The 24,934-nt window shown below is 36.2% G+C and overlaps 1 protein-coding gene across 1 annotated transcript in view; it reads left to right on the top strand.

The window, feature by feature from the left end:
- Window positions 1-23,185, top strand: part of LOC139135268 (haloacid dehalogenase-like hydrolase domain-containing 5) — a 31,283-nt gene extending 8,098 nt beyond the window's left edge. Inside the window, exons 5-8 of the mRNA XM_070702571.1 lie at window positions 15,811-16,022; window positions 19,618-19,663; window positions 20,381-20,523; window positions 21,028-23,185. Of these exons, the coding sequence (XP_070558672.1) occupies window positions 15,811-16,022; window positions 19,618-19,663; window positions 20,381-20,523; window positions 21,028-21,427 (801 nt within the window). The 3' untranslated portion in view covers window positions 21,428-23,185. The remainder of the gene's footprint in view (window positions 1-15,810; window positions 16,023-19,617; window positions 19,664-20,380; window positions 20,524-21,027) is intronic.
- Window positions 23,186-24,934: the final 1,749 nt, after the last annotated feature.

Raw genomic sequence — 24,934 nt, forward strand, 5'->3', positions numbered from 1 at the left:
TATTGTAGTAAAGAACAAAATGGAAAGTATGAATTTTGAATTTCAGTGGAATGATCTTGGCAAATATCTGTTATTTTACACGTTTTTCCTTGGAGGTGATGTGTGAGACAAACATTACCTCAAAAATGCTGGCAGAGTCTAATACCTGGACTGGACTCGACTCGTGGACTGGACTATGGACTATGGACTATGGACTGGGTCCATTAACTTTACTCACTGATTCCATGCTAAACAGTATATGTAAAATAAAATTCCTAAAAATTGAAGTTGTTTTTGAAAACGTTTTATTGGCTTTAAAGTATCATTTATCAATTAAAGTCATGAAAAATAGTCTCAGGGGACCCAAACATATTTCCAATTTTACGTGAACAACGTGTTTCATACTAGGAAGAAAAATATGCATCAGATACGTTAACAGTCTTTGATGATTGACCTCCTAAAAAGCAATGAACATTAAATAAATGAATACATTTGTTACAAAAAGGCAACACCTAGAGGGATTCACTTCAATCGTATAACGATGTAGGTCAAGTCGAAAATTGGGAAAGTGTTGCGACGAAATCCGACGGACAGGGTAATTTTTTCACACAGAAAAGAACGAATGTGTTCCAATTATCATAGTAAAATCAAGACATCGAGAAGAAGGTGGCAGCATTACTTTATGCAATCTCTATCATAGGTACAAAATAGGTTTATATTTAACATTGATCAAAACTGCCAGATAAAAGCAGAATAACGTATAATTTAATTGTAGTCATTTGTTAACGTATCTGATGCACTATTGTTTCCAGTCGATGTCACTGTTCTTTTATACTGAGTCTACGAGTTTAACACGAACAAACTGATTTCAAACACTTAACACGCTCTAGAACCTCTAAACCTTGAAAACGGTTTTAAAATTTGAAGCTCAAACTAACACGAAAACGAAAAATCATTGTTCTTCCGCATCACATGCTGGAATTTCTGCTGTAGATGTGGGAATCACATTTTTAACTCCTATAAACACCGACTTTTAATTGTATTTTTAATAACGCAACTTGAGTTCAACGTCAATTCAATTTCATGTTAGAAAAAGTGTCGAAATCGTAAATATTTTCAGGAAACATGTACTTAACGTATCTGATGCAGACTACACACTATGTCAGAATGCTTTTTTCATTGGCTCAGATATATATATTCTGTGGTATCTAAGGAGACACATCTTAGAAATGCACAATGTCATGCAGTCTAAGTTAGTATCATGATTTATTCCGAGCCACGAACAGCAACAAAAGCCATTATTTTTTCGTAGTCTTCTTCTGCAAGGACAAATTGACGCCTGCTTTTCCCTGTTGGTTTCGGCTCATCTATGGTACAGATTATATCATTTGGTTTAATCCACAAGGCATCGGCTCTTGCTGGCCATTTGTATGTCGGGTGTTTATTTTTCCCATGTGTTGGCTCCATGAATGTTATGTTATAATCGTCGTCATTCTCGTCATACTCAATTACTTGACCAACGTACCACTGACAATCATACAGGGCTGCAACATAATCGCCTTCCACGGCAATGACATTGACATCCTCACGGCTGCGGCTTGTACATGTAACTGTAGCAGATGATGAGTGGTTTTCTGTAGGCGATACAGCGTTCTTCTTGTTACTCCTGGTCCATCCTTCACACAAATCACCAACGAGACATCTTTGACAGTAACAAGAAACGTCTCTGGTGTAAAGTTCACCTCTGGATGGATAAACCGCGTGTATTTTCATGGTACCGGGTATAGTTTTAAAAGTACACATCTCTAGCTCTTCGGATGTTACTTGGTATTCGGGCTCTGAATAAAATCGATAATGTATCGATTTTTCATTTCTTGAAGCCCACGCAAAGAAATCGCTGGCATCCTGGATTGTCGTTTTTCCTTGTTTAATAGCATCAGCTGCTTGTCGCTTGGCAGAGCCACCAAGTCCATCACATGGACCTTTCCCGTGTCCACTTTCAAAGTAATTCCAACGAGCATGGAACCCATGCCTCTCGTAGTGATGAACAACTGTGTCGATCACGAACCGGTTGCGATATTGGGATGAAGGGCTGTCTGTCCAGTAATGGATTACCTTTGCTTCAGGAAATGTTTCTCGCAATTCTTTCGTGAGCATTTTGATGATTGTGACAACGGCGATTGAATTATGATGGTTTACATCAGATACAAAGATGTAATTCTTATGCTCAAGATTGTCGTCAGCGGTGCGGTAGTAGGCCACAACAGGGTGAAGTGTGACATTTGTAGCATTCCAGTAAGCACTCTGCACTTCATCCATGCTTCCACAAGTAAAGTTCTCAGCAAAATCCATTTGCAGAATGATGTGACCTTTGGGAAGGGTGTCTTTCAGGCGTCTCAAAGCAGCATATTGTGTCTTAACTCGGTCTACGTGCTTCAAAAACTCTGCATAGGCGCTCTTCATCAAAGCTATGAAGTCATCCCTACTTTTCTTTTCACGTACAATTTTCATTCGTTTCTTTCCATCGGATTCCACTCTTTTCCATGTGTCAAATTCAACTTCGTCATTCCTTATATTACCTAGTAGAGTTTCCATCCCATCATTTGTCACCTGTCTACATACCACTTCTGGATTATTTGACACGTTGATACCCATGGAGCGTAGACATTTAAGCATCATTGCCATATTTTGGTGTTTGATACAGAGACATGTATTTCGCGAAATACAGGATGTCAGCAGCACGTATCTTGGCCTAAATGAGCAGAATAATGACAGCGATATCTTTATTTCAGGGTGTTCAGCTTTGAATTTCTCGTACACATTGGAGAGATAATCATTGAGAATGCGGGTTTGGTGTTTTTCTCCTTCGTACGATTTAACATCATTTTTTCCAGGCATGGAAATACTTACATCATCTCGTTTCATGAAATCGACAACCCGATTTTTTAAACACGCCCTAGCAAGAGTTAGTCGTGCTCTTTTCTGTAACTGTATTGTTTTTGTATTAGTATTCATAATACTTGATTTCGGAATACCGGTGCTCTGGTGTAGAAGGAAATGCAACGAGAGCGTTTTACTATTTTCCCACTAACAACGCGGTGAATTACATTTCGAACTTTCTGCGATTTGTTGTGTTTCTTTGACTCTTTAATTTCATCAAGAATTGCATTTGCCATGGTGAGTTTCTTTACAACAGACCTAGGCATCTTTCCAGGACTCACTCCTGCTTGACGTAATTCTTGTCTTGTTCTCTTTCTGGGTGTTTGTGCCGTTTCACTCTGCCTTGATCCAAGGATGCACGTACTAGCAGCAGTGACTGTGTGTTTTTGCTTACTTTTAAACCGCTGGCATCTCTTCGCCAACTTTCTTTTCTCTCTTGTCAGAATCTCTATCCTTTTCTTCAGGTATTGTGCTTCTTTCCTGGCTTTTTGTAGTGCACTGGCTGCTTTTGCGTTTCTCTTCTTTTGTGGAAAGGACATTTTTATTAGAAGCGGTGATGGATTACTTCGCGAACTGCGGGAACTTATTGGACTGCAAGACTCCAATGTGTTACTGGAAATGCTCGGCAGAGGTGCTGGTTCAGAAATTGTTACTTCTCTCTGTTTTTCTCTTAGCCGCAGTAGGATTTTTTTGTTTATATCTCTATACTTTTTACTATATTGTTTATTTCGTTCTCTAATACTGGCTTGTTTCTTTTTGGACAGATCTTTTATTGGTATCCGATAACGTTTTGAACGTTCCCTTTCTCTAGCCAAGTATTCAGGGTCGTTTTTTTTCTTTCTCTCTCTATACTCTCGCTGGTAATCTGCTCGTGTTTTACCCATCTCTACAAAAATAAAGATGAAGAAGTACTCTAAATGGTCGCCTAATATTTACACGTCACTGTCACGCATGTTTAATTTTCAAGTTAAAGGCTAATTTAAGGAGAAGTCAGATCTATACAAAAACATGTCAGATACGTTAACAAAATTGTCCGTCAAATGTTGAGCAATATACATCTTTTGTAAGTTGCTTTTTTGAAATTACGTCAATAAATCAAACATTTAATAGAAATTACGTCAAAAATTACGATTTGATTTCACAAATATGTCTGTTAAATGCACGTAGTACAGAAGGGAAATAAGACAATAACGCGTGATATCTGCATGTTTCTGTCAGATACGTTAAATATTACGTACATACTATTTTGCTCTGCATATTGAAGAGTGACCGCAAAATACATAAAGTATCACTCTTTTCAAAGAAACTTGATGTTATATCTCTCATTGCATTCTTATAAATTTGTGCAATGCAACAAGATTGTACTTACTTCCGAATTCGACGCAATTATCCTGGAATATGATGACAGAGAGCGCCCCTCGACTCAAACGACGCCTCGCAATCAGTCTATTAGCATATCAATAGATAGATTGTTCAAAGGTCAGAGTGCAAAAAGCAGCGTCATTGTTTGAGTGCGTCAATATATTGATTTTTCGGGGCTATAGTAATCGAGGTCACGTATCTGATGCAAACGTATCTGACACCCAAAAGTCTTATTTAACGTTCAATACTAATTGTTATGTATATTTTTAAGATTTCACAGTCGATGTGAATAAGTGAGATTCATGTAACACGATGATCAATAAAATACTTGTTTGTATAGTCTGATGATTTAAATACAGCGATTAGAAAGTTAACGTATCTGATGCAAGCAAAATTGACGAATGCGTATTCAACGTGATTGACTAAGGTCATCTTGCAAGGTATTTCAGATACATTGACGGTGATTCAATTTTGAAGATATATGATATAGTCAAAGTAACTTTGCGTGATTACCATGAAAAAAATGTGTTTATATATTTTTCCAGATCAGTATCACAAATGTCCACGTATCTGACGGTCAATTTGAAGACAACACGTAAAGTCAGAAAACGTACATCTAGAGAACAGGGACCGGCCCTAAATTCCTGATAACAAAACCCAGCCTTGTAAGAATCTAAATGATACTAAAAACAACTAGCAATTACATGAAAGTTTACTATTTTTTATTCAATAATAGACATTAAGAGGAAAGACAGGTAGAAATGCTATGATTTAGGGCAGTTTACAAACTTTTTCACCGAAAAAACAACTTATGATAGTGGGAAAATGTTGTTTTGTTCTGATATGGGGGGAAATGTAAATAAAAAAAACAGAAAATAAATATGTTTGGTCGAAACTATTTGTCCCCATCACGGAAAGACAAGCCTTTACTGAAAAAGAATGTTTTAGTGTGGAATCAGTGTACTAAGGACTGGGTCCATAAACTGAACTATAGACTGGGTCCATGACCCAACAGGAATTTTTATTTTCCATAGCATAACGTTGGTGTCTCAGTGATCCTGTGTATCAGAAATGCATTCTGAAAGGAATTTTAAATAGAATCTTTATTCCATATCCTAATGTTGTTAGCCTAGCAATCTCAGATATCTTGTGTATCGTTGAATTAACACATTAAATGAAAGAATAGCACTGTGCACCTTAATTTAGTATTCAAAATCAAAGGATAATATAACAGGGCTCAATAAGTTATCAATTTCACCATGGAAAAATGTCTGCCATTCCATTTCTTCAAATATCCCAAATTTTACTGAATGTACTTGCAGCTTTGAAGGGCTGAACCAAGTGTCCCTTTCTGCTAGCATGCGTTGAAGTATAAGGTGGTTCCCATTGGTGGTGGGAAGACTTTTGTGTCACTGAGAATATCATGTTGACTGAATAGATGTGCAACAGGTACATAAACAGATGATATCATGCACATGTCAGTTAACAATGGTAATCCTACATTATTATTGATATCTATGCAAGTTTAAAACTAATGAACAAGGGAGCAAACATCTTCCACTATCATATTAGAAATCATATCAAAGCTACAATTTAATGTTCAACAAGGAAACTTAAGATAGGTGATGTGTCTTTGATTTGAAAAAGGCATGGATTTCTGTCATTCATCTACCCAGAACAAACGAAACACTGTAATGTGGAATATGACCAGGTATGAGAAAGCAGTCGGGAGACTAATTAGGGGTTGACCATCTGATATCCTAGGGGGTCTGGAAGATTTAAGAGGTTGCATTTTGTTTTCGTACCTGATCCTCTGTTCATTTCTTTTACTCTCTGATTACCGGTAACTTTTTTTTCTCACACTCCACATTTGGATACTTATTTTTCCCGAAAACAAATGTACAGTCAACTACTCTGTATGAAGCAAAATGTTGCTGCGCGTGACAAAGGTGAACCAAAAGGTGGAATATCAATTAAATAATTCAGTATATGTGTTTTAATGAAATTATTATCTTGTCAGTTGTAAAATAAGAACTTAAAAGTGTCAATTCTAAAGTTTGAATACAGTATTTGAATTCCACACTTTTCATGCATAACCAGATGTCCAGAAATGTTGTAGAAAAATGTGATTTTGAAATAGTAGTGCATGTTGCTTTCTAAAACTGAATTCTCAAAGAGGAAACAGAAAATTATCAGGAACTTTATGCTTTTTATATGAACTGCAGATTTCATGTTTAGTACACTTTGCAAAACAGTTACAGACATCAAGATATTTCTTACATAAGCTTGTGTCTCAGTTATATTAAAGTACTGCACCTAAAGGGCGCACAGAAAAATATTAAACATCCAGTTATCTCTGATATATACGTCTAATATATTAAAGTTTCGTGCTTGGAAGTGGGCATCTGAAAAATATGTCTTATTATGATTAAAGTTACGTGCCCGAAGGGCACGCCGAAAAATGCAACTGAATGATGAAATTTGTTCCTTGCTCAATGTATTTAGGCAAGTATGAGCCATTTTTCCCCTAGCCCCCTCTAGCTGAATTTTTTTTTCATTGACATTCGCTGGGAATTTTTTTTTTTGAAAATCTTCCAGAGCCCCCCTGGATATCAAATGGTCTACCCCTTACTTAACTTATATTATATAAACAGTGGCTACATACAGTGAAGTATAATTGTAGGGTAAGAGACGGTGCAAAGAGTACAGTTATGTGAAGTGCTTCTTTTCAGTGTAGAAATGCCCAAGATTTGTGAAAACGAGGTTTCCCATTGATAAAGCAGTTTCGGCGGGAAAAGTGTTATTCCATGAAGACGTAGAGGATAGTGTCACTGACAATCTCTAATGAATTAACGTGTGTGCATTCCAAGATCAAAGTTCACAGATGCTGGATTGTGATACAGTGTTGTTTGTTTTATCTTACTACCACTCTGCAATGGAGACTTTCTGTGCAACCACCTGTGCCAGCCGCAATGTTTTAACCAATATCCTCTGTTCTTTGGTAAATCGGGATAAATGACTTGTTGTACCTGTTGATAATTTTTTGGTGAAATAAAGACATCAGTTCAGCGGTTGATAGCAACTTAAATTTACAAGCCTTGACAATGACGCCTTCCAAATGTTCATTCCTGATCAAGCACAGCATAACGATTATCACACCAATTCAACTGTGAATAAATTACTTACAATGACCGCTACCGGTGTTCATTTAAGGACTCGATAAGTTATCAATTTCACCATGGCAAAATGTCTCCTCCTTGCCATTCCATTTCTTGAAATATCCTAAATTTAACTGAATGTACTTATAGCTTTGAAGGGCTGAACCCAATTTACCTATCTGCTAGCATGTGTTAAAGTGGGTGGTTCCCATTGCTGGCGGGAAGACCTTTTGCTTTGCCTAACTGAAAATGTCATGTTGACTGAATAGATATGCAGCAGCTACATAAACAGATGATATCATGCACCTGTCAGTTAACAATCGTAATCCTATGTTATTATTAGTATCTATGCAAATTTAAAACTAATGAACAAGGGAGCAAACATCTTCCACTATCACATTATAAATTAGATTAAAACATCAATTAAGGGGAGAACCATTTGATTTCTGGGGGATATGGAGGATTTTGAGAAAAAAAATTGTCACCAGGTGCAATGGAAGAAAAAAAAATTGATCCTGTCATGGCCTGAGAAAAAAAAATGTCATAACAGACAGAAGTGAAAAAAAATGTCACAATGCACCAGAAGTGAGCAAAATTTGGAAACCTTATTCTCATGTATTCTTTGCCTGCGCGCTGCCATAGGCGGCGCAAATGTTTTTACCACAAACAATTCATACACCCGTGGCCACTTTAGTGTTGATCAAGCCTGTCTGGTGCAAGCAGAAATTCTGTCTGCAGAAGGGTGATAAAACGGTTACTTTACCCTGTATCAGTGGTGATAATGATCCTACTATCGGTACCCCATGGACACGCCGATTAGCCTGAAATTACGGAGTGATTATAAAATACACTGTATACAAATGATGTTGACCACAGCATTTGCCCTATCAGTATTTAGTTTCTGCTAAAACTCATGTGTTTCAAATGCAGTCAGTGTTACAGAACATCACACATTTTGTGCCGATTTCAATATTGCAGTGAATGAATACCAACGATACTATAGCGTGTATCGTAAGTGTCGTGTTCAGACTTTGTTCAGACGCGGGAATTGAGAAAATGCCACTTTGAAAATGTTAGCAATTAAATTACAGACATCGCCCGTCTTGACTGCAAAACTTTCGAAATAAACATTCACTTGCACTAAGCCATGTTTCTTTCCTACAAACGTGAATAAACTTACTCCAATTTCACTTGGTACGGAAAGGTAAGAATTGGGGTGGCATTTTACATGTACATGTATTCACATTTGTGTAACCATGAACGACACTTTTCTCATCCCAGTTGAAGGGAACCTGTCCTGATACTACATGTATATCTTTTCCAAACTTTTCTGGCTCCCTCCACGCTTATCTTAAAACGGTCGCTTGCTTGTTTTTGTAGTAGCTCCTCGTGGTACCTCGCTAGATGCCAAATTGCCACCACAATGTCTTATATTTTGAACAATCAAGCTGCCCACGTCCTTACTGAAGGATTTGCCCCCATGATATTCGCGACCGTTGTTATTGATGTTCATGTCGGAGTGCAGACTTACAGCGTGTCTACAGTGCAGTGTTGTGATCGATTTGAATTGGGCAGGCGAGACATTTAGTAGAACGTTATCTCAATCCTAACAGTGGGGTGCCGATAGTGAACCTTACATTTATTGCACCGACCGCCTCCTTGTTTCTTTTATACAAAGAGAATTTCTGCTTGCACCAGACAGGCTTAGTCAACAAGTAAAGTGGCCAGGGGTGTATGTTTTTTCCCAGCACTTATGATATAAGCATGCACTACATAGATCTACTTTACACCTCAGTACACTCAAAGTATTCCTTCCCTTTTCTGACCCAAGAAATCATATTTCAGGATTTCTGTTGCAATATCTCAATGGCATAGGCACTATCTAAAGGGGACTATTTGACTGCTGTGAATCCGGCGCACATCAATTTCTCAAAATTTTCACAGGATCCAGGACAAAACTGAACATTTGTGAATTCATCCTTTATTATCACAGAAACATATGTTTTAATTGACCTCAGTTCAATGACCATTTTGACAGTTAAACATACCATATTCAGGCTTTTCATTAGAAGCTGGCAGCTGGAGAAATGACACAAGAAGGGGACAGATTTTCCGTTCCTGTATATTCATTGTCTTCAGTCTCTGGCAAACGGAACTGCTTTTCACAAAACGTATTGTCAGTGTTTGGTTGTTGAATATTGTGACTCAAACACTGATCATGCAAAAGATGTAAAAAAATATCAGTGTTCAATGTCTTTTTCAAACAGTTTTACCGAGTGTAAAATAAACTGAAACTCCTCTTAGATTGCACCATTAAACACATCAATTTCTCAAAATTTCCAATACGAGAGGGGGAACCCCCCTCTCGTGCTCTCCCCTTGGGTTGTTCTAACAGTTACACTTATCAAAAAATAAAAACACCTCTCAGATTGCACCAGACTGCACCATTGCACACATCAGTATCTTAAAAATTTCCATGCAAGATAGGGGAAAGCCCCTGTAACACTTTCCCCCTAAGCCTCTCGCGTTTCTCCCCCTGTACTTTCAAATTCTGCCCGGTCAGATATCCTAGTGAAAACCCTGTCATAATACCCATCCAAATTAAACAATATACTATATGGTTAGATACTGGTTATAGCGTGAGCTTTTATATCTTTATTTTATTGTGACTTTGAATTTCATTTTTGATGGGTTCACCTTTTTTGAACCATCATGAGATAACTGACGATAGTCTAGCAGAGTACATCAGGATTTGAAAGGTCTTTACTGTTGCTGTATTTTGTATTTTTTTGATGACCAAAAAAAATTGCACTGCTACTCCATTTGAAAAAAAAATGATGCAGGTCTGACAGTAGAAAAAAAATTGCTGTCACTCTGACAGGGAAAAAAAATTGCTCCCATACCCACTTCCTCCATACCCCCCCCCCAAAAAATCAAATGGTTCTCCCCTTAATGTTCAACAAATGAAATTAAGATAGGTCATGGATGTAAAAATAGACATCCATGGATAGGTTAAGTGTTTTTTGCTTTGAAAAAGGCATGGATTTCTGTCATTGATCTAGACAATTGGCTGCAACTATTTGTAATTGTATGAGTTTACCAAGAAAAACTGAATCACTTCAATGTGGAATATGATCAGGTATGAGAAAGCAATCAAATACTGTAGATGACTCTACTAGTAATAGACAGTGGCTATATACAGTGAAGCATAACAGTAGGGTGAGAGACTGATATTTAGTGGTGCTCGTATTACGTCACTGTTAGCTGTAGATACTCAGATAACATTCCTTCTAAGATTTCAGCTTTGAGGCACCACTTCCTATCACTGATTACTCTACCAACCAGAGCTTTAATCTGCTAAGACAACTACTGTATATGGTCTGATCCTTCATGTGCCCTTCTCGTGACTCATTGACACTTTTCCCGCCAAAGCTGCGTGATCAATGGGAACTCGCCTTTTCAAATCTTGCGGTTTCTACACTGAAAAGAAACACTTCACATTACTGTACTCTGTGCACAGTCTCTCACCGTACTGTTATACTTCACTGTATGTAGCCACTGTTCAATATGAGTGAATAAGTCTCCCAATGGCTTTCTCATACCTGGTCATATTCCACATTACAGTGTTGCGTTTGTTCTGGGTAAGTTCATACAAATAGTCGCAGCCAATTGTCTAGATCAATGACAGAAATCCGTGCCTTTTTTAAAGCAAAAAATTCTTCACCTTTCTTAAAATTCCTTTGTTGAACATTAATTGAAGTTTTAATCTGATTTATAATGTGATAGTGGAAGATGTTTGCTCCCTGATTCATTAGATTTAACTTTGCATAGATATCAATAATAAGGTAGGATTACGATATTGTATCTGACAGGTGCATGCCATGATCTTCTCGGTTACACAAGGTCTTCGCACCAGCAATGGGAACCACCCACTTCAACACATGCTAGCAGATAGGTAAATTGGGTGTAGCCCTTCAAAGCTATAAGTACATTCAGTTAAATTTAGGATATTTCAAGAAATGGAATGGCAAGGAGGAGACATTTTGCCATGGTGAAATTGATAACTTATCGAGTCCTTAAATGATCACCGGTAGCGGTCATTGTAAGTAATTTATTCATTCACAGTTGATGTAATCATCGTTATGCAATTCCAGTCTGTGCTTGATCAGGAATGAACATTTGGAAGGCGTCATTGTCAAGGCTTGTAAATTTAAGTTGCTATCAACCGCTGAACTGATGTCTTTATTTCACCAAAAAATTATCAACAGGTACAACAAGTCATTTATCCCGATTTACCAAAGAACAGAGGATATTGGTTAAAACATTGCGGCTGGCACAGGTGGTTGCACAGAAAGTCTCCATTGCAGAGTGGTAGTAAGATAAAACAAACAACACTGTATCACAATCCAGCATCTGTGAACTTTGATCTTGGAATGCACACACGTTAATTCATTAGAGATTGTCAGTGACACTATCCTCTACGTCTTCATGGAATAACACTTTTCCCGCCGAAACTGCTTTATCAATGGGAAACCTCGTTTTCACAAATCTTGGGCATTTCTACACTGAAAAGAAGCACTTCACATAACTGTACTCTTTGCACCGTCTCTTACCCTACAATTATACTTCACTGTATGTAGCCACTGTTTATATAATTTGAGTGAAGTAAGGGGTAGACCATTTGATATCCCTGGGAGGGGGCTCTGGAGGATTTTCAAAAAAATTTTTCCCAGCGAATGTTAATGAAAAAAAATTCAGCCAGAGGGGGCTTGGAAAAAAAATGGCTCATACTTGCCTAAAATACATCGTGCAAGGAACAAATTTCATCATTCAGTTGCATTTTTCGGTGTGCCCTTCCGGCGCATACCTTTAATCATAATAAGACATATTTTTCAAAGGCCCATTTTGAAGCGTGAAATTTTAATATATTAGATGTATATTTCAGAGATATGTGGATGTTTAATATTTTTCTGTGTGCCCTTCAGGCGCAGTACTTTAATATAACAGATACACAAGCTTATGTAAGAAATATCTTGATGTCTGTAAATTGAAAGTCTGTTTTGCAAAGTGTACTAAACATGAATTCTGCAGTTCATATAAAAAGCATGACAAGTTCCTGATACTTTGCTGTTTTCTTTTTGGGAATTCAGGTTTAGAAAGCAGCATGCACCACTATTTCACAATCACATTTTTCTACAACAATTTCATTAAAACACAGAATGACTGAATGTTTAAAATATACCCCAAAAATTATCAAACATATATATATATATATATATATATATATATATATATATATATATATATATATATATATATATATATATATATATATATATATATATATATATATATATATATATATATATATATATACACTCTGTGCCCAAGTTCAGAGGTTGCCATAAAGCCATTATGGTGATAACCGGGAGGGCACATTGTATATATATATATATATATATATATATATATATATATATATATATATATATATATATATATATATATATATATATATATATATATATACATATATATATATATATATATATATATGAACAGATCACTTCAAGTACAAAGTAATGAAATATATATATATATATATATATATATATATATATTTTTACTTCCCACATAGTAGTTGACTGTATATTTTTTGTCGGGAAAAATAAGTATCCGAATGAGTATTGCGATAAAAAAAGTTACCGGTAATCAGAGAGTAAAAAAAATGAACAGTGGATCAGGTACGAAAAAAAAATAAAACCTCTTAAATCTTCTAGACCCCCCTCAGGATATCAGATGGTCCACCCCTCATTAGTCTCCCGACTGCTTTCTCATACCTGGTCATATTCAACATTACAGTGCTTCGTTTGTTCTGGGTAAGTTCTTACAAATAGTTGCAACCAATTGTCTAGATGAATGACAGAAATCCATGCCTTTTTCAAATCAAAAAACACTTCACCTATCTTAAGTTTCCTTGTTGAAATTAAATTGTAGATTTGATATGATTTCTTATATGATATTAGAAGATGTTTGCTCCCTTGTTCATTAGTTTTAAACTTGCATAGATATCAATAATAATGTAGGATTATGATTGTTAACTGACATGTGCATGATATCATCTGTTTATGTATCTGTTGCACATCTATTCAGTCAACATGATATTCTCAGTGACAAAAAAAGTCTTCCCACCAGCAATGGGAACCACGGCACCCACTTCAACGCATGCTAGCAGAAAGGTACACTTGATTCAGCCCTTCAAAGCTGCAAGTACATTCAGTAAAATTTGGGATATTTGAAGAAATGGAATGGCAGACATTTTTCCATGGTGAAATTGATAACTTATTGAGCCCTGTTATATTATCCTTTGATTTTGAATACTAAATTAAGGTGCACAGTGCTATTCTTTCATTTAATGTGTTAATTCAACGATACACAAGATATCTGAGATTGCTAGGCTAACAACATTAGGATATGGAATAAAGATTCTATTTAAAATTCCTTTCAGAATGCATTTCTGATACACAGGATCACTGAGACACCAACGTTATGCTATGGAAAATAAAAATTCTTGTTAGGTCATGGACCCAGTCCATAGTTCAGTTTATGGACCCAGTCCATAGTAAAGTTAATGGACCCAGTCCATAGTCCATAGTCCATAGTCCAGTCCACGAGTCGAGTCCAGTCCAGGTATTAGACTCTCCCAAAAATGCTTGCCTATGTATGATCACATGAATGGTGTGTTGTGTATTACATAATATGTTGTGACTAGACAAGGTCATCGCCAAGTCAGCTGTCTATTGCGATGCAAAATATTTCAATGTCTGATAGTCACAAAAATCCCCTGAATCATTAATACTCTCAGCAACATAAATATTGCCCAATTATGAATTCAATATTGAAACATGTATATTACTTAAAGATATTTTAATTATTTAAAATTGAAATTAAACTTCAACTTCATCATGTAAATCTCTTACCCAAAGAGTTTAGTTGGAACAAATGTACTTGTATACAATACTAAATTCTTCTACACAACTTAGCTGAGATGTGACATAATGTTATTAATTTATGCAAACTATATTCATGAGTATTGGTGGCTGAAATGTGACAGAATTGTCTTTATTTATTCTAATTATATTCATGAGTATTGGTGAATTTTTTAAGTCCCATAACATGGTTACATCTCAATATACTAAACCAACAATAGCCTATAAATTACATCATTTTCTATGATCTATTTATATGCTTAGCATACTGAATGAAAAATAGTGTTTAGGTCACGACAGTGTGTGTTCTCATCTGTTGTTTGAGCAAAGTTCAACAGGTCAACAGTCAAGTGAAAAGAACCGAGCCACCACAGCACCGGCACTTCTATGATACACTGTCAGATTGTTTCCATACAAGACCTACACTGCAGACAGACAATGTCATGGTGTATTCTGTTCTCATGGTAAACACGCAGCAGTACTCTAGGTGCACTCTCTGTCAGGTCATGTGAAGTCTCTCTCAATTTAAATATACAACCAGACATCCCAATAATAACTGAACTAATTGTCACCTACTATTACTATAATACATCTATAATTATCATTAATAATTGATATAAGGTGTCCGTCAATTTGTCATAAGAAAATGACAAGTCTTACAATCCAGTTTTGTAGCCCCCGTTATCACTCTGTCAGTCTATGTGTGTCAGTCTATCTGTCTGTCTGTCCGTCTGTTTGTCTGTAAACAAAATTTGTGGAACTCATAACTCAAAAATTATTGCACCAACTTTGACCACCTTTGGTATGAGGAATGTTTGGATGATTATCTAGAACTGAATGGAATCTCATAGATGTGGCTTGCAGAATTAGGAAAAAAATTATATAATTATGATTTTTCATAAACTCAAAATTTCGATTAATGACAGAGTTCTTTCTATGATGATCAGTATATATGTTTGTAGGGCTGATGCATTCAATTTTTCTTCACATTAGCATAAAATGTGCATATTTGCATTTTTGAGAATTGTTTAGTAAAATGTATTAAATTTTGTATCAAAAGTTTTGTCTTTCAGAAGAACTTTTCCAATAGGCCTTGACTTTCAAATAGGACTTGACACTAAGTTTTTTTAGAATGACCTGACTAAGCAGCGTTAGAGTTATTGCCATCAGTAATCATGTACACAAAATTGAAAATCCTGATTGTATGTTCAAATTTAATGTATTACTGACAGACATTCTCAAACCTAGACAGCAATCCTGACCAATTTGCAGCATGCAATACACAAACTGTTGATCTAATGCCAAACCTTTACAAGAAAGATCACAAAGTAAATGGGACAAAGTCTAACCATGAAACCTTCGTTCTGTTCTTATTTCATCAGCCATGTGCATTTGAAGCTTTCTTCCCAAAGATAGAGGCTATTGTGTTACTCGGTGAACCAGTCAGGTGGGAGACGAGTCTTCAGTTGATCTTAGATTGCCTGCTGACTACTGGTCAGCCATCGACATCACCGAGTATTGTTCCCTACCCACATTTACCTGTGCTGGCCTGTAACATGGATCTCCTATGGATGGCGGAAGCTCCCATGCCAAGGTTAGTACTCAGGTCACCCAGTGTTTATGACGTATACCTTGCTACTGTCAGTGTTCCCTCAAAGTCAACTTGATGCATGACAGTCTCAGGAAACGTACTACATGTACATGCAATGGTCAAATGATGATTCATGGAGATTTATTGACTTGAACATTTCCAGGAATCTTTCATGTAAGAATTGGAGGATATTTCATTGATCGTTTGCCAATGTGGTGTTTTTGGGGAGGTAGATGTTAGTGCACTTCTCAGATGCATTCTCTGCCATATTGGAGAATTTGCAGTACACCTTGACAACCTTGTCTCAATGTAGACAAGCCTCTGATGTGCTTTTCAGATTGAAGAAATCTTGTGGGTTGTTTATCAAATACTGTGTCAGAAGGTGTACAAGTTGATCAACCATAAACTTGTTGTTTCACCAACAGTACTATCGTAAACAAATGTTGATCAGTGTGAGCCGTGTCCTTGGCTGGGTTTTTGAATATGTATCTTGTCTTTATGGTTGCATTGATGGCGTAATTACAAATAAAGTTTATATCAGCAGCAAACATCTCCTTTTTAGCTACTATAGACTATAGTCTATAGAAGCTATTGGGATGGGTATCCGTCCGGTGTCTGTCGTCAGTCTGTATGTATGTATGTATGTATGTATGTATGTATGTATGTATGTCCGTTTGTGAGGCGTCCATCCACTCAAATATCTTGAGAACCGCAGTACTTATTGATTTGATATTTGTTGTGTAGATTAAAAATATGATTTTGAGAAACTAGTTTTTTTAATTTTTTGATATTCTTGAAAATAGGCAAATTAATGCCAAAAAAGGCGTTTTTGGTAAAAAATCTTCTTCATAACCACTGGTCAGACAGCTTTGTTATTTGGTATACAGGTCCCTAGGGACAACCCAACTTAGATTTGTTCTAATCGTGATGAAACATGCAAAGGTGTATTTTTAAGGAATTTTTTTTGTCATTTTTGATCAAAATTTGACTTACATTGTATGTAATTCTTGTACTGTATAAACCCTATCAATTCACCCAGAAAAAAATAATTAATATGATTTTAAATAATTGAATTAATTAGGAAATCATCAAAGCCAAAATAATTTTAGTGTAGAATTATCAGAAAGTTCAACTTTTTTTGACAGTTCATAGTGAAATGCTTACCATCTTGGAGGATTAAAACATGTAAGGGCAACTTTCCTGAATCCCAACTTTGACATATTCTGAACCGTCATTTATTGTGCCCTGTATGTTATCTAAAAGAAATTGTTCAAAATAGTTTGTCATGATAGGGTAGTCAAATAAATAGAGATAGAGAAAGTTCTAATTTCCATTTATGGTTGACTTGGTGAGGATAAAAAAAATTACTTTTTGAGGAAAAAAATAGAGTGGTCAATTAAAAGAGTGGTCAAAGTGATAGGGTTTTTATGGTAAAGCTGGGCTGTAAGATTCCTCATGTGCTATTTATAGCAATTATGCAATCTGTGTAAACAGTGCAATGAAAGTGTTACATGATGCTTTTGATGACCTTGAACGTCTTAAGTTTCAAACATTTGTCTCTTCAGTGTGCTTTCTCTGAGTACGTACAGTCTCACCTTATTCAACAGAACTTACTTGCAATGTTAATTTGAAAGTTAAAATGTGCTTGGTTAATAGGATGAAAATACTGATAAAAAGATAACCAGCTTAAGATTCTTTATAACCTGACAGATATGCTGTTTTTTTATGACGAAAATCTTGATTTAAGCAAGTCTTGTTTACTTTAATTAGAATATAATTAACTCTTGTTTATTAGCTACTATAGACTAATATAGTCTATAGAAGCTATTGGGATGGGTATCTGTCCGGCGTGCACTGTCAGTATGTATGTATGTATGTATGTATGTCCGTTTGTGAGGTGTCCGTCCACTCAAATATCTTTAGAACTGCAGTACTTACTTATTTGATATTTGTTGTGTGGATAAAATATATGATTTTGAGAAACTCTTTTTATTAATTTTTGATATTGTTGAAAATATGCAAATTATCACCAAAAAAGGCGTTTTTGGTAAAATCTTCTTCTTCATAACCACTGGTCAGACATCTTTGTTATTTGGTATACAGGTCCCCAGATAACCCAACTTAGATTTGTTAAAATTGTGATGAAATATGCAAATCTGCATTTTTACGGAATTTTTTTTTCCATTTTTGGTCAGGCCATCCTGAAATGAGCTATCAAAGATATCCACCTTCTTCATCAATACATGTGTCACAAAAGGTTGTTCTCTACATAACACAGCAGAGCTCTGTCAACTGTTGAGTCGCTTGTTTTTTCAAAACCGCTGGTCAGACAGTTTTAATATTTGGTTTACAGGTCCCTAGGATGACCTTAGTGAGATAATCTCATACAGTCAGGAAATACTTAATTTTGTATCCATGTCTATAGTAGCTTCAGGGACTTTGGCCCTATGTTTATATATATGATGTAATTTCCACACTGTACCCAAAGATTTATCCCTGGTTTTACTGCTGGTGGATTTCAAGAGGCAATTAATTTGAAACGTTGATTGTCTATTCCATTGGAACTGTGTAATGCCACCAATAATAGGCTGTAATTGATTTTTAATTCAGGGAAAAATAAAAGTTTCTTTATTTAATAAAGTTGCCATGGCAACAGTGAAATGCAGGCTTTTGTGTAGGGAAATTTCTCAGTAAGTTCATTATTTCTGTTAAATAGGTCATTTGTACCTCTTTCAGAAATCCACATTGTTTGTGATGATTTTAAGTGTGTCACAATACCAAAGGGTTGGGCAGCTGTCTCTATATGTATGCATTCTGCTTCATAACATCAGCAACCTACAATGTAGTTCAGTTAACAATAGAAATTAATGAACCCAGAATGGTCCTATTTGTTCTTTCCTACTTGAATTTGTATTAATTACACAACTTCAAATTATGAGCTGGCAACCAAGTTTGTTTTCTGCAATAGTCTTTCACTGATGAATTTTTTTTCAACAACCTTATGACTATACTCCATTTTCTGAAACAAAATATTGTGGGCCAACAGAGGAATGGGTGCATTGAATGATATGAAAACACTGTCATGAAATTTTATGCTAGTGGTTGCCTTTTGATTCACAGATGAGAAACAGTCATTCAGACTATTATATTCAAAACACTGGTATGAAGAGTAGGTCATATCAGTGACACCGTGACCTCAGAGGAAAGACAGCATGACCTTTGAAGGACGGTCTTTAAATACACAATTTTAAAGCTTGTTGTGAATAATGTAACATCTTATAACAAAAATGATTTTAATGTGCAGTGGAGCTAAAGATGATCTTTCATGGCATACAAAAAAAAAATTCATTTGTGTTTGATATGCATTCACAATTGTAACATAAAAATAATAGGATGTTGTAAATTTTTATAAATGCAGGAACCAGCAGTTATACTGGATTAATTGGAGAATATGTCATAAAATATAGAGAAAATAATCCAAACTAATGGTAAAAACATGGCCTGCAGGCTGCAGTGGCTGTAACATTTGAATAGTTAACTGTACTGACACAGTTTTGAGAGATGTGATGGTAGCATTTATGTATTGTTGTCTTCACAGGCTTGGTCATGGTTCATTTCTCCTTTGTCTTGAGGCTCTCTATCAGGTGAGCAATGTACCACATCTCTCTTCAGAAAAGCATCAAAGCATTCAGTTTCAAAGGAATTTCTCTGGCTTTGAATTCACATTGAGTTCAGATTTTATTATCTGTATTTAAAAATAAACTGGTGTTACTTTACTTATCCCATTCTACTTGCTGTCATAATTTCACTATTTGACACTCTCCTGACCACCGCAAATTTTTAGGAATCTTTTCTATAATGTGTTTTGCTCATTTGTCAAATGTTTTCCCTTCAAAGTGAGATATGATCGGTTATGATCCCTGGCCATGCACATAACGTCCAATCTACACAATGTATAGAAACCAACATAAACAGTTACACTGAGCATCACACCAACAGACTTGATCTAGGGATACTGGAAATTTCCTTCTTGAAAAAATTCTGCAACTTCACTCCTGAAAGATATGTGATATTTATCGTTATCTTTGAATTTAATCTTGGTGTAGACTACAACAATAAGAATGTGTACACTGTACAAAACTTAATGGTACAACAATTTGTGTAGAGCGAATCTCTTAGCAAAAGGCACGCATCAAAAATGAAGGGCTGAAGAGCTGCTTAAAGACTACCTGTAAACTAGTGTTCTTTCTGTCTATTAAAAATTGTGGTTTTAAAATTAGAAAACTCGTTAAGATTTACAATGTATATTTAAGAAAAGGGCTGAAAACACTGACCTTGTATTTGACATTATATATTTACAGAAAATTACAGGCCAGAAAATGAAGTACACAGTATTAACTGGCAAGCCCAGTGAAATTACATACCACCATGCTGAACACCTAACAGCCCAGCTTGCTAATTCCATGGAATTAGATAGTCCATTGAGGACACTGTATGTCATAGGGTAAGTGGAGAATTTACATGCTGATGGTTTTCACTCCGACGGATGGCACTGAACATTTTGGAAATTTCCATTGAATATTTAAATACTATCAGTCACGTTTTTGACATTGTTGCATTTTGTTTCATGGAACTCGATGTCATGCAAACAGAAGTGTCCCTGTATTTATACAGCATTTACACAGCAAAATGTGTGAACTACACAGTGTCTACATGGAAGATGGAAAATATTGTTTGTTGAATGTCACGGATACACAAAAGACAGAAACAAAGTCTTAAGAACCATTCACAAGATTACCCTGAATTCTATAATATGTGATCTATGACCTTTGTCAGTACTAACTTAATGCTGCTAATAATATCAAAATTACGGTACTACATACAAATCAGTTGTTCAATGAACAAACACTCCTTTTGTCATCAAGCACTAATTTGCATCACTCTGAATGTCAAAAAGTCACCGTATATACATACTCAAATTTATGCCGTCCCTTTTTTTTATCTGTAGCGATAATCCAATGACAGACATCTACGGCGCCAATCTGTACAACAGATACCTGGCAAGCAAACCAATCAACGTCCTGAAATCCACCACCATGACAACCAAGCTGTCAGCTACCCAGGGAAAGAAATCATCCGCCTACCTCAGCACCATCAGCCACATCGGTCACCCGCACCACCCGGGGGAAGTTCCCGTAGATCACATATTTGAGAAGTGCGCCGAGAGCATGGAGTCTGTGCTGGTCTGCACGGGTGTCTATTGCGAGAAGAGAAGCCAACACATGACCGACGTAGATCACGGTCATAGGGACTATCCTTTCACAGAGGATCTAGCCAGACCCTCAATCATTGTTGAGAACGTCTACGAAGCCGTAGCAGAAATCTTTGCCCGTGAAGGGTTCAAATAATGTAATTTTAAAAAAAGAGATTCCTAGATCTAGTTTCTGAATTTCCAATGGTGAACTTTTAAATGAAATGGCAAATGGTGAAAATTATTTTTTACAAACTGATTGTCTCACCGTCACTTGATGGGAGATTTTACAAGCTGTAGTGAGATGAGCTGTAGACTTTTATTTATTTCACATGTTAAATTATGTGTGTCATGGAAGAAAGATTAGGAGAGCAAGGCGGCATATTGCAATATGAACATTAGCTATGTGGAAAATGTCCTTGGTTAATCAGTATCTTTTCCTTCTGGAAAGCCAGTCAGTCTTTTCCACGCTGTAACAGATTATCAGTATTCAGTTATCTTTATTGTGTTACAGTGGGTTTCAAGTAAGCGCCACAACTCACCATGTCAGACAAGCACCACTGTATGTGCAGTGTAAACCATAAACTTGAGTATCGTTATACTGATCCCATTCACCAACTCATTCACTATATATTTGCTGTGAACTAGCATGAGGTAAGTGTATCTAGACACAGAGCTTGTCTTTTTAATTGCAGAGACTTGATTCAGCTGATTTTTATTTACAATAGCTGAAAGTTGAAAGATTCTCTGTGCTCAGCTAAAATATGTGCAATACCAGACATTTTGCTGCTATTCACTTCAAATCACCAAATGAATAAATGACGCCATCTTTAAACTCTCAGCTTTTGGTTGAAAGCAGCTGATCAAGTCAGTGCAATCAATTGACCAGCCTTCCGGATAGACGGACATGCTTCATGCTGGGTTTTTTTTTGTGCCATCAGTTAAATACGCTGATGATTTTGAAATGTGATTGTGCTACCAAACTAGATGTGTATGTTGTACATGCAACAGGCTTGTCTCACAGAGTGAGTTGTGGAGGTAGTATGAAATGAGCTGCAAATGCAATGTAGATTCTCCATAGACAATTGATAGGCTCCTCAGACGATATGGAATGGGGCAGGGGCCTGTCTATACTGTCTGTGGCTTCTCAAACTATTGAAAAGGCATGAGTATGGTGCTTCACGCTACTCTTTGAGGTGGAGTTTCAAGTCAACACTAAGGCTGACAAAATCCTTCTGAAGATAGGCATTACCTTTGTGCACATTATCAGAAAGTTGATCCAATATTATTTAATTATATAATGCTGTGGGATATCAGTATTCAATGTCTGAGAATCCTTTTATCGTGTATATGAATGGCATTTGCACATGAACTGTGTGCAAACATGAAGATTAATGTTTTACGTGAATGTGAAACGAAACTTCAGTGTTTCTTTTTAGTGGGTATCATCAATGTTTGATCAGTTTAGACCAGATTGGGAATTTCTATGTTGTTAGAAAGGAGCACTGGTAGACATGAGTGTGAAAAAACCTCTGAACATGAAAAGAACTTGTTTGTGAGATTTTTTTGGATAGTGTTGAAATTCTGTTTCCAAGATTTACCATGTTTTTTTTCTCATTGTAATGGCATTCGTAACTTGCAAACCACTTCTGCCATTTGTCTGAAGAACTTTCATGGACATGTCTTTCCTTTCAAGAAATTTTGCAACATACCTCAAATGGATTGAGAAGGGATATTGAGGTAACATCATGTAAACATCCAGAAGAAGATGCTGGCCCTTTCACAAACTTTTCAAGGAAATTGACTTGTTGCAAGGCATCAGTTATGTCTAGGAAACAGGAAGGAATAACTCCTGGTTAGATATTTTGAAATTATTTTAGTCATCTGAAATAATTAAGTTTTTCTAACAATGAAATATCTGTAAATTTTATTTCAAATAATTTTCAGGAAAGAGAGATGGGATCGCTCCCTGGTAACAAGCTTCAGTGAACTTTGAACTCATTTACATAAATATGAATTTTGTATTATAGGATTCCTTTAGCTGGGTTAAAGTCACTTGTTTGTGATCTTGGTCAGTCTTTGCTTCGTGTGAGAAGTCCTTTGTGTTGTTATGCCCATCTAGATGGTCTGCATTGTCAAGTCATAGGAGTTGTAGGTCTGTTTGTGAGGGGCAGGTCAATAACAATTATCACAGTTAAGAATTAGTGACCTTGAGGGGGGCCCCCCAATTAAACCAAAGCATTTTGGCTCAAATTGTCCTAGTTTATCTGATATTGTTTCTCAATTTGAATGAATTGACAGTTTAACTGTACAGTCTTTACGGGCTCTCTGACTCTCATCAAACAACACTGGTGTCAAAATAGTAACCCCCCACACATTGATCAAGAGACAAATGCACCATCTTTGAGCTTGTTTTCAGGTCACTGTTATTCACTGCAAGCAGTTATTCTATTGTTCTTCTCAATGAAACACACTGAAATGCGAAGTAGCAGAGCCATAGTCCACCCTGAAGTCAAGTAGATAAGATTTGATTATCCAGATTAAGTTTTCAACGTCGTAGTCATCTCTTGTTCAATAAACAGGATGGAATCCTTGCCCTTGTCACTCAATATTTCAGCATAAACCAAGTAATGTAAATACTATATTACATGGAGCATATGATGTTGGCAGAAGATGGCACCTTTGTCCCTATAGGGCTTTCAAATTTTCATATTGGCACTTGTTTGAGTTCAGAGTTCACACTTTGCAGCCAACCAGGGCAGTTAGTCCCTAACTCTCTCTCATCAGTGGCATTGAGTGTGACAGTTTTTGGTTTTAGAAGTCAAGAGTTTGAATTAGGGCATTCTGATTGTAATATTTTGTACATATGGTGACTTTGATAATCAACCAAAAAAAATAATAATGACATACTCTTAATCATAGCAATAACTTATTTGATGAGAAAATGGTGTCTTTTTAAAAGTAAATAGTGCTGACAAATTTCTACATTCCAGAGAATTTACTGAATTTGAAATGTCATTACCGCTGTCATCTTTGTTAAATATTTTACTCTTCCTCCGCCATAGTACACAACCACTGCGCAAATCATGTCAATGAAATACACCACCACTGTGCAAATCATGTCAATGAGATACTAGAATCTACAACCACTGCGCAAATCATGTCAATGAAATACACCACCACTGTGCAAATCATGTCAATGAGATACTAGAATCTACATCATGACATGATGTGGTTATAAAAGTCTCAACATGAACAGATGCACATATTATTTGCAATTTTTCATTTCTTTCATAATGTTTTGTTTATACTTTTAGTCAGACCGTTTTCACCGCTGAAACGTGTCTGTCACTTTTAAACTGAAAATGTAACTAATTGTCAAAGTTAATTGTCCAAGCAAAAGTTGCAGAATCATGTTTCTAAAAGGGCAGAATCTGAAATATTGCAGTCTTTCACCACTGCTGTGGTACATTGTAGTTAAGTAAGCCAGGGAGGTCTTGAGAACTAAGATTTCTCATCCACACAATTATTTGTGTTGTTAAGTGACATATTCTGCCATAGTTGGGTATTTTCTATTATGAAACAACACAGAGCTATCATTATAGACGTGCAGTATAGCCAACGGGCATTCATTTTTTCTCCAATATTTAACAGGAATATGTAA

The sequence above is a fragment of the Ptychodera flava genome, chromosome 6, assembly GCF_041260155.1.
Source record: "Ptychodera flava strain L36383 chromosome 6, AS_Pfla_20210202, whole genome shotgun sequence".
NCBI lineage: Eukaryota > Metazoa > Hemichordata > Enteropneusta > Ptychoderidae > Ptychodera > Ptychodera flava.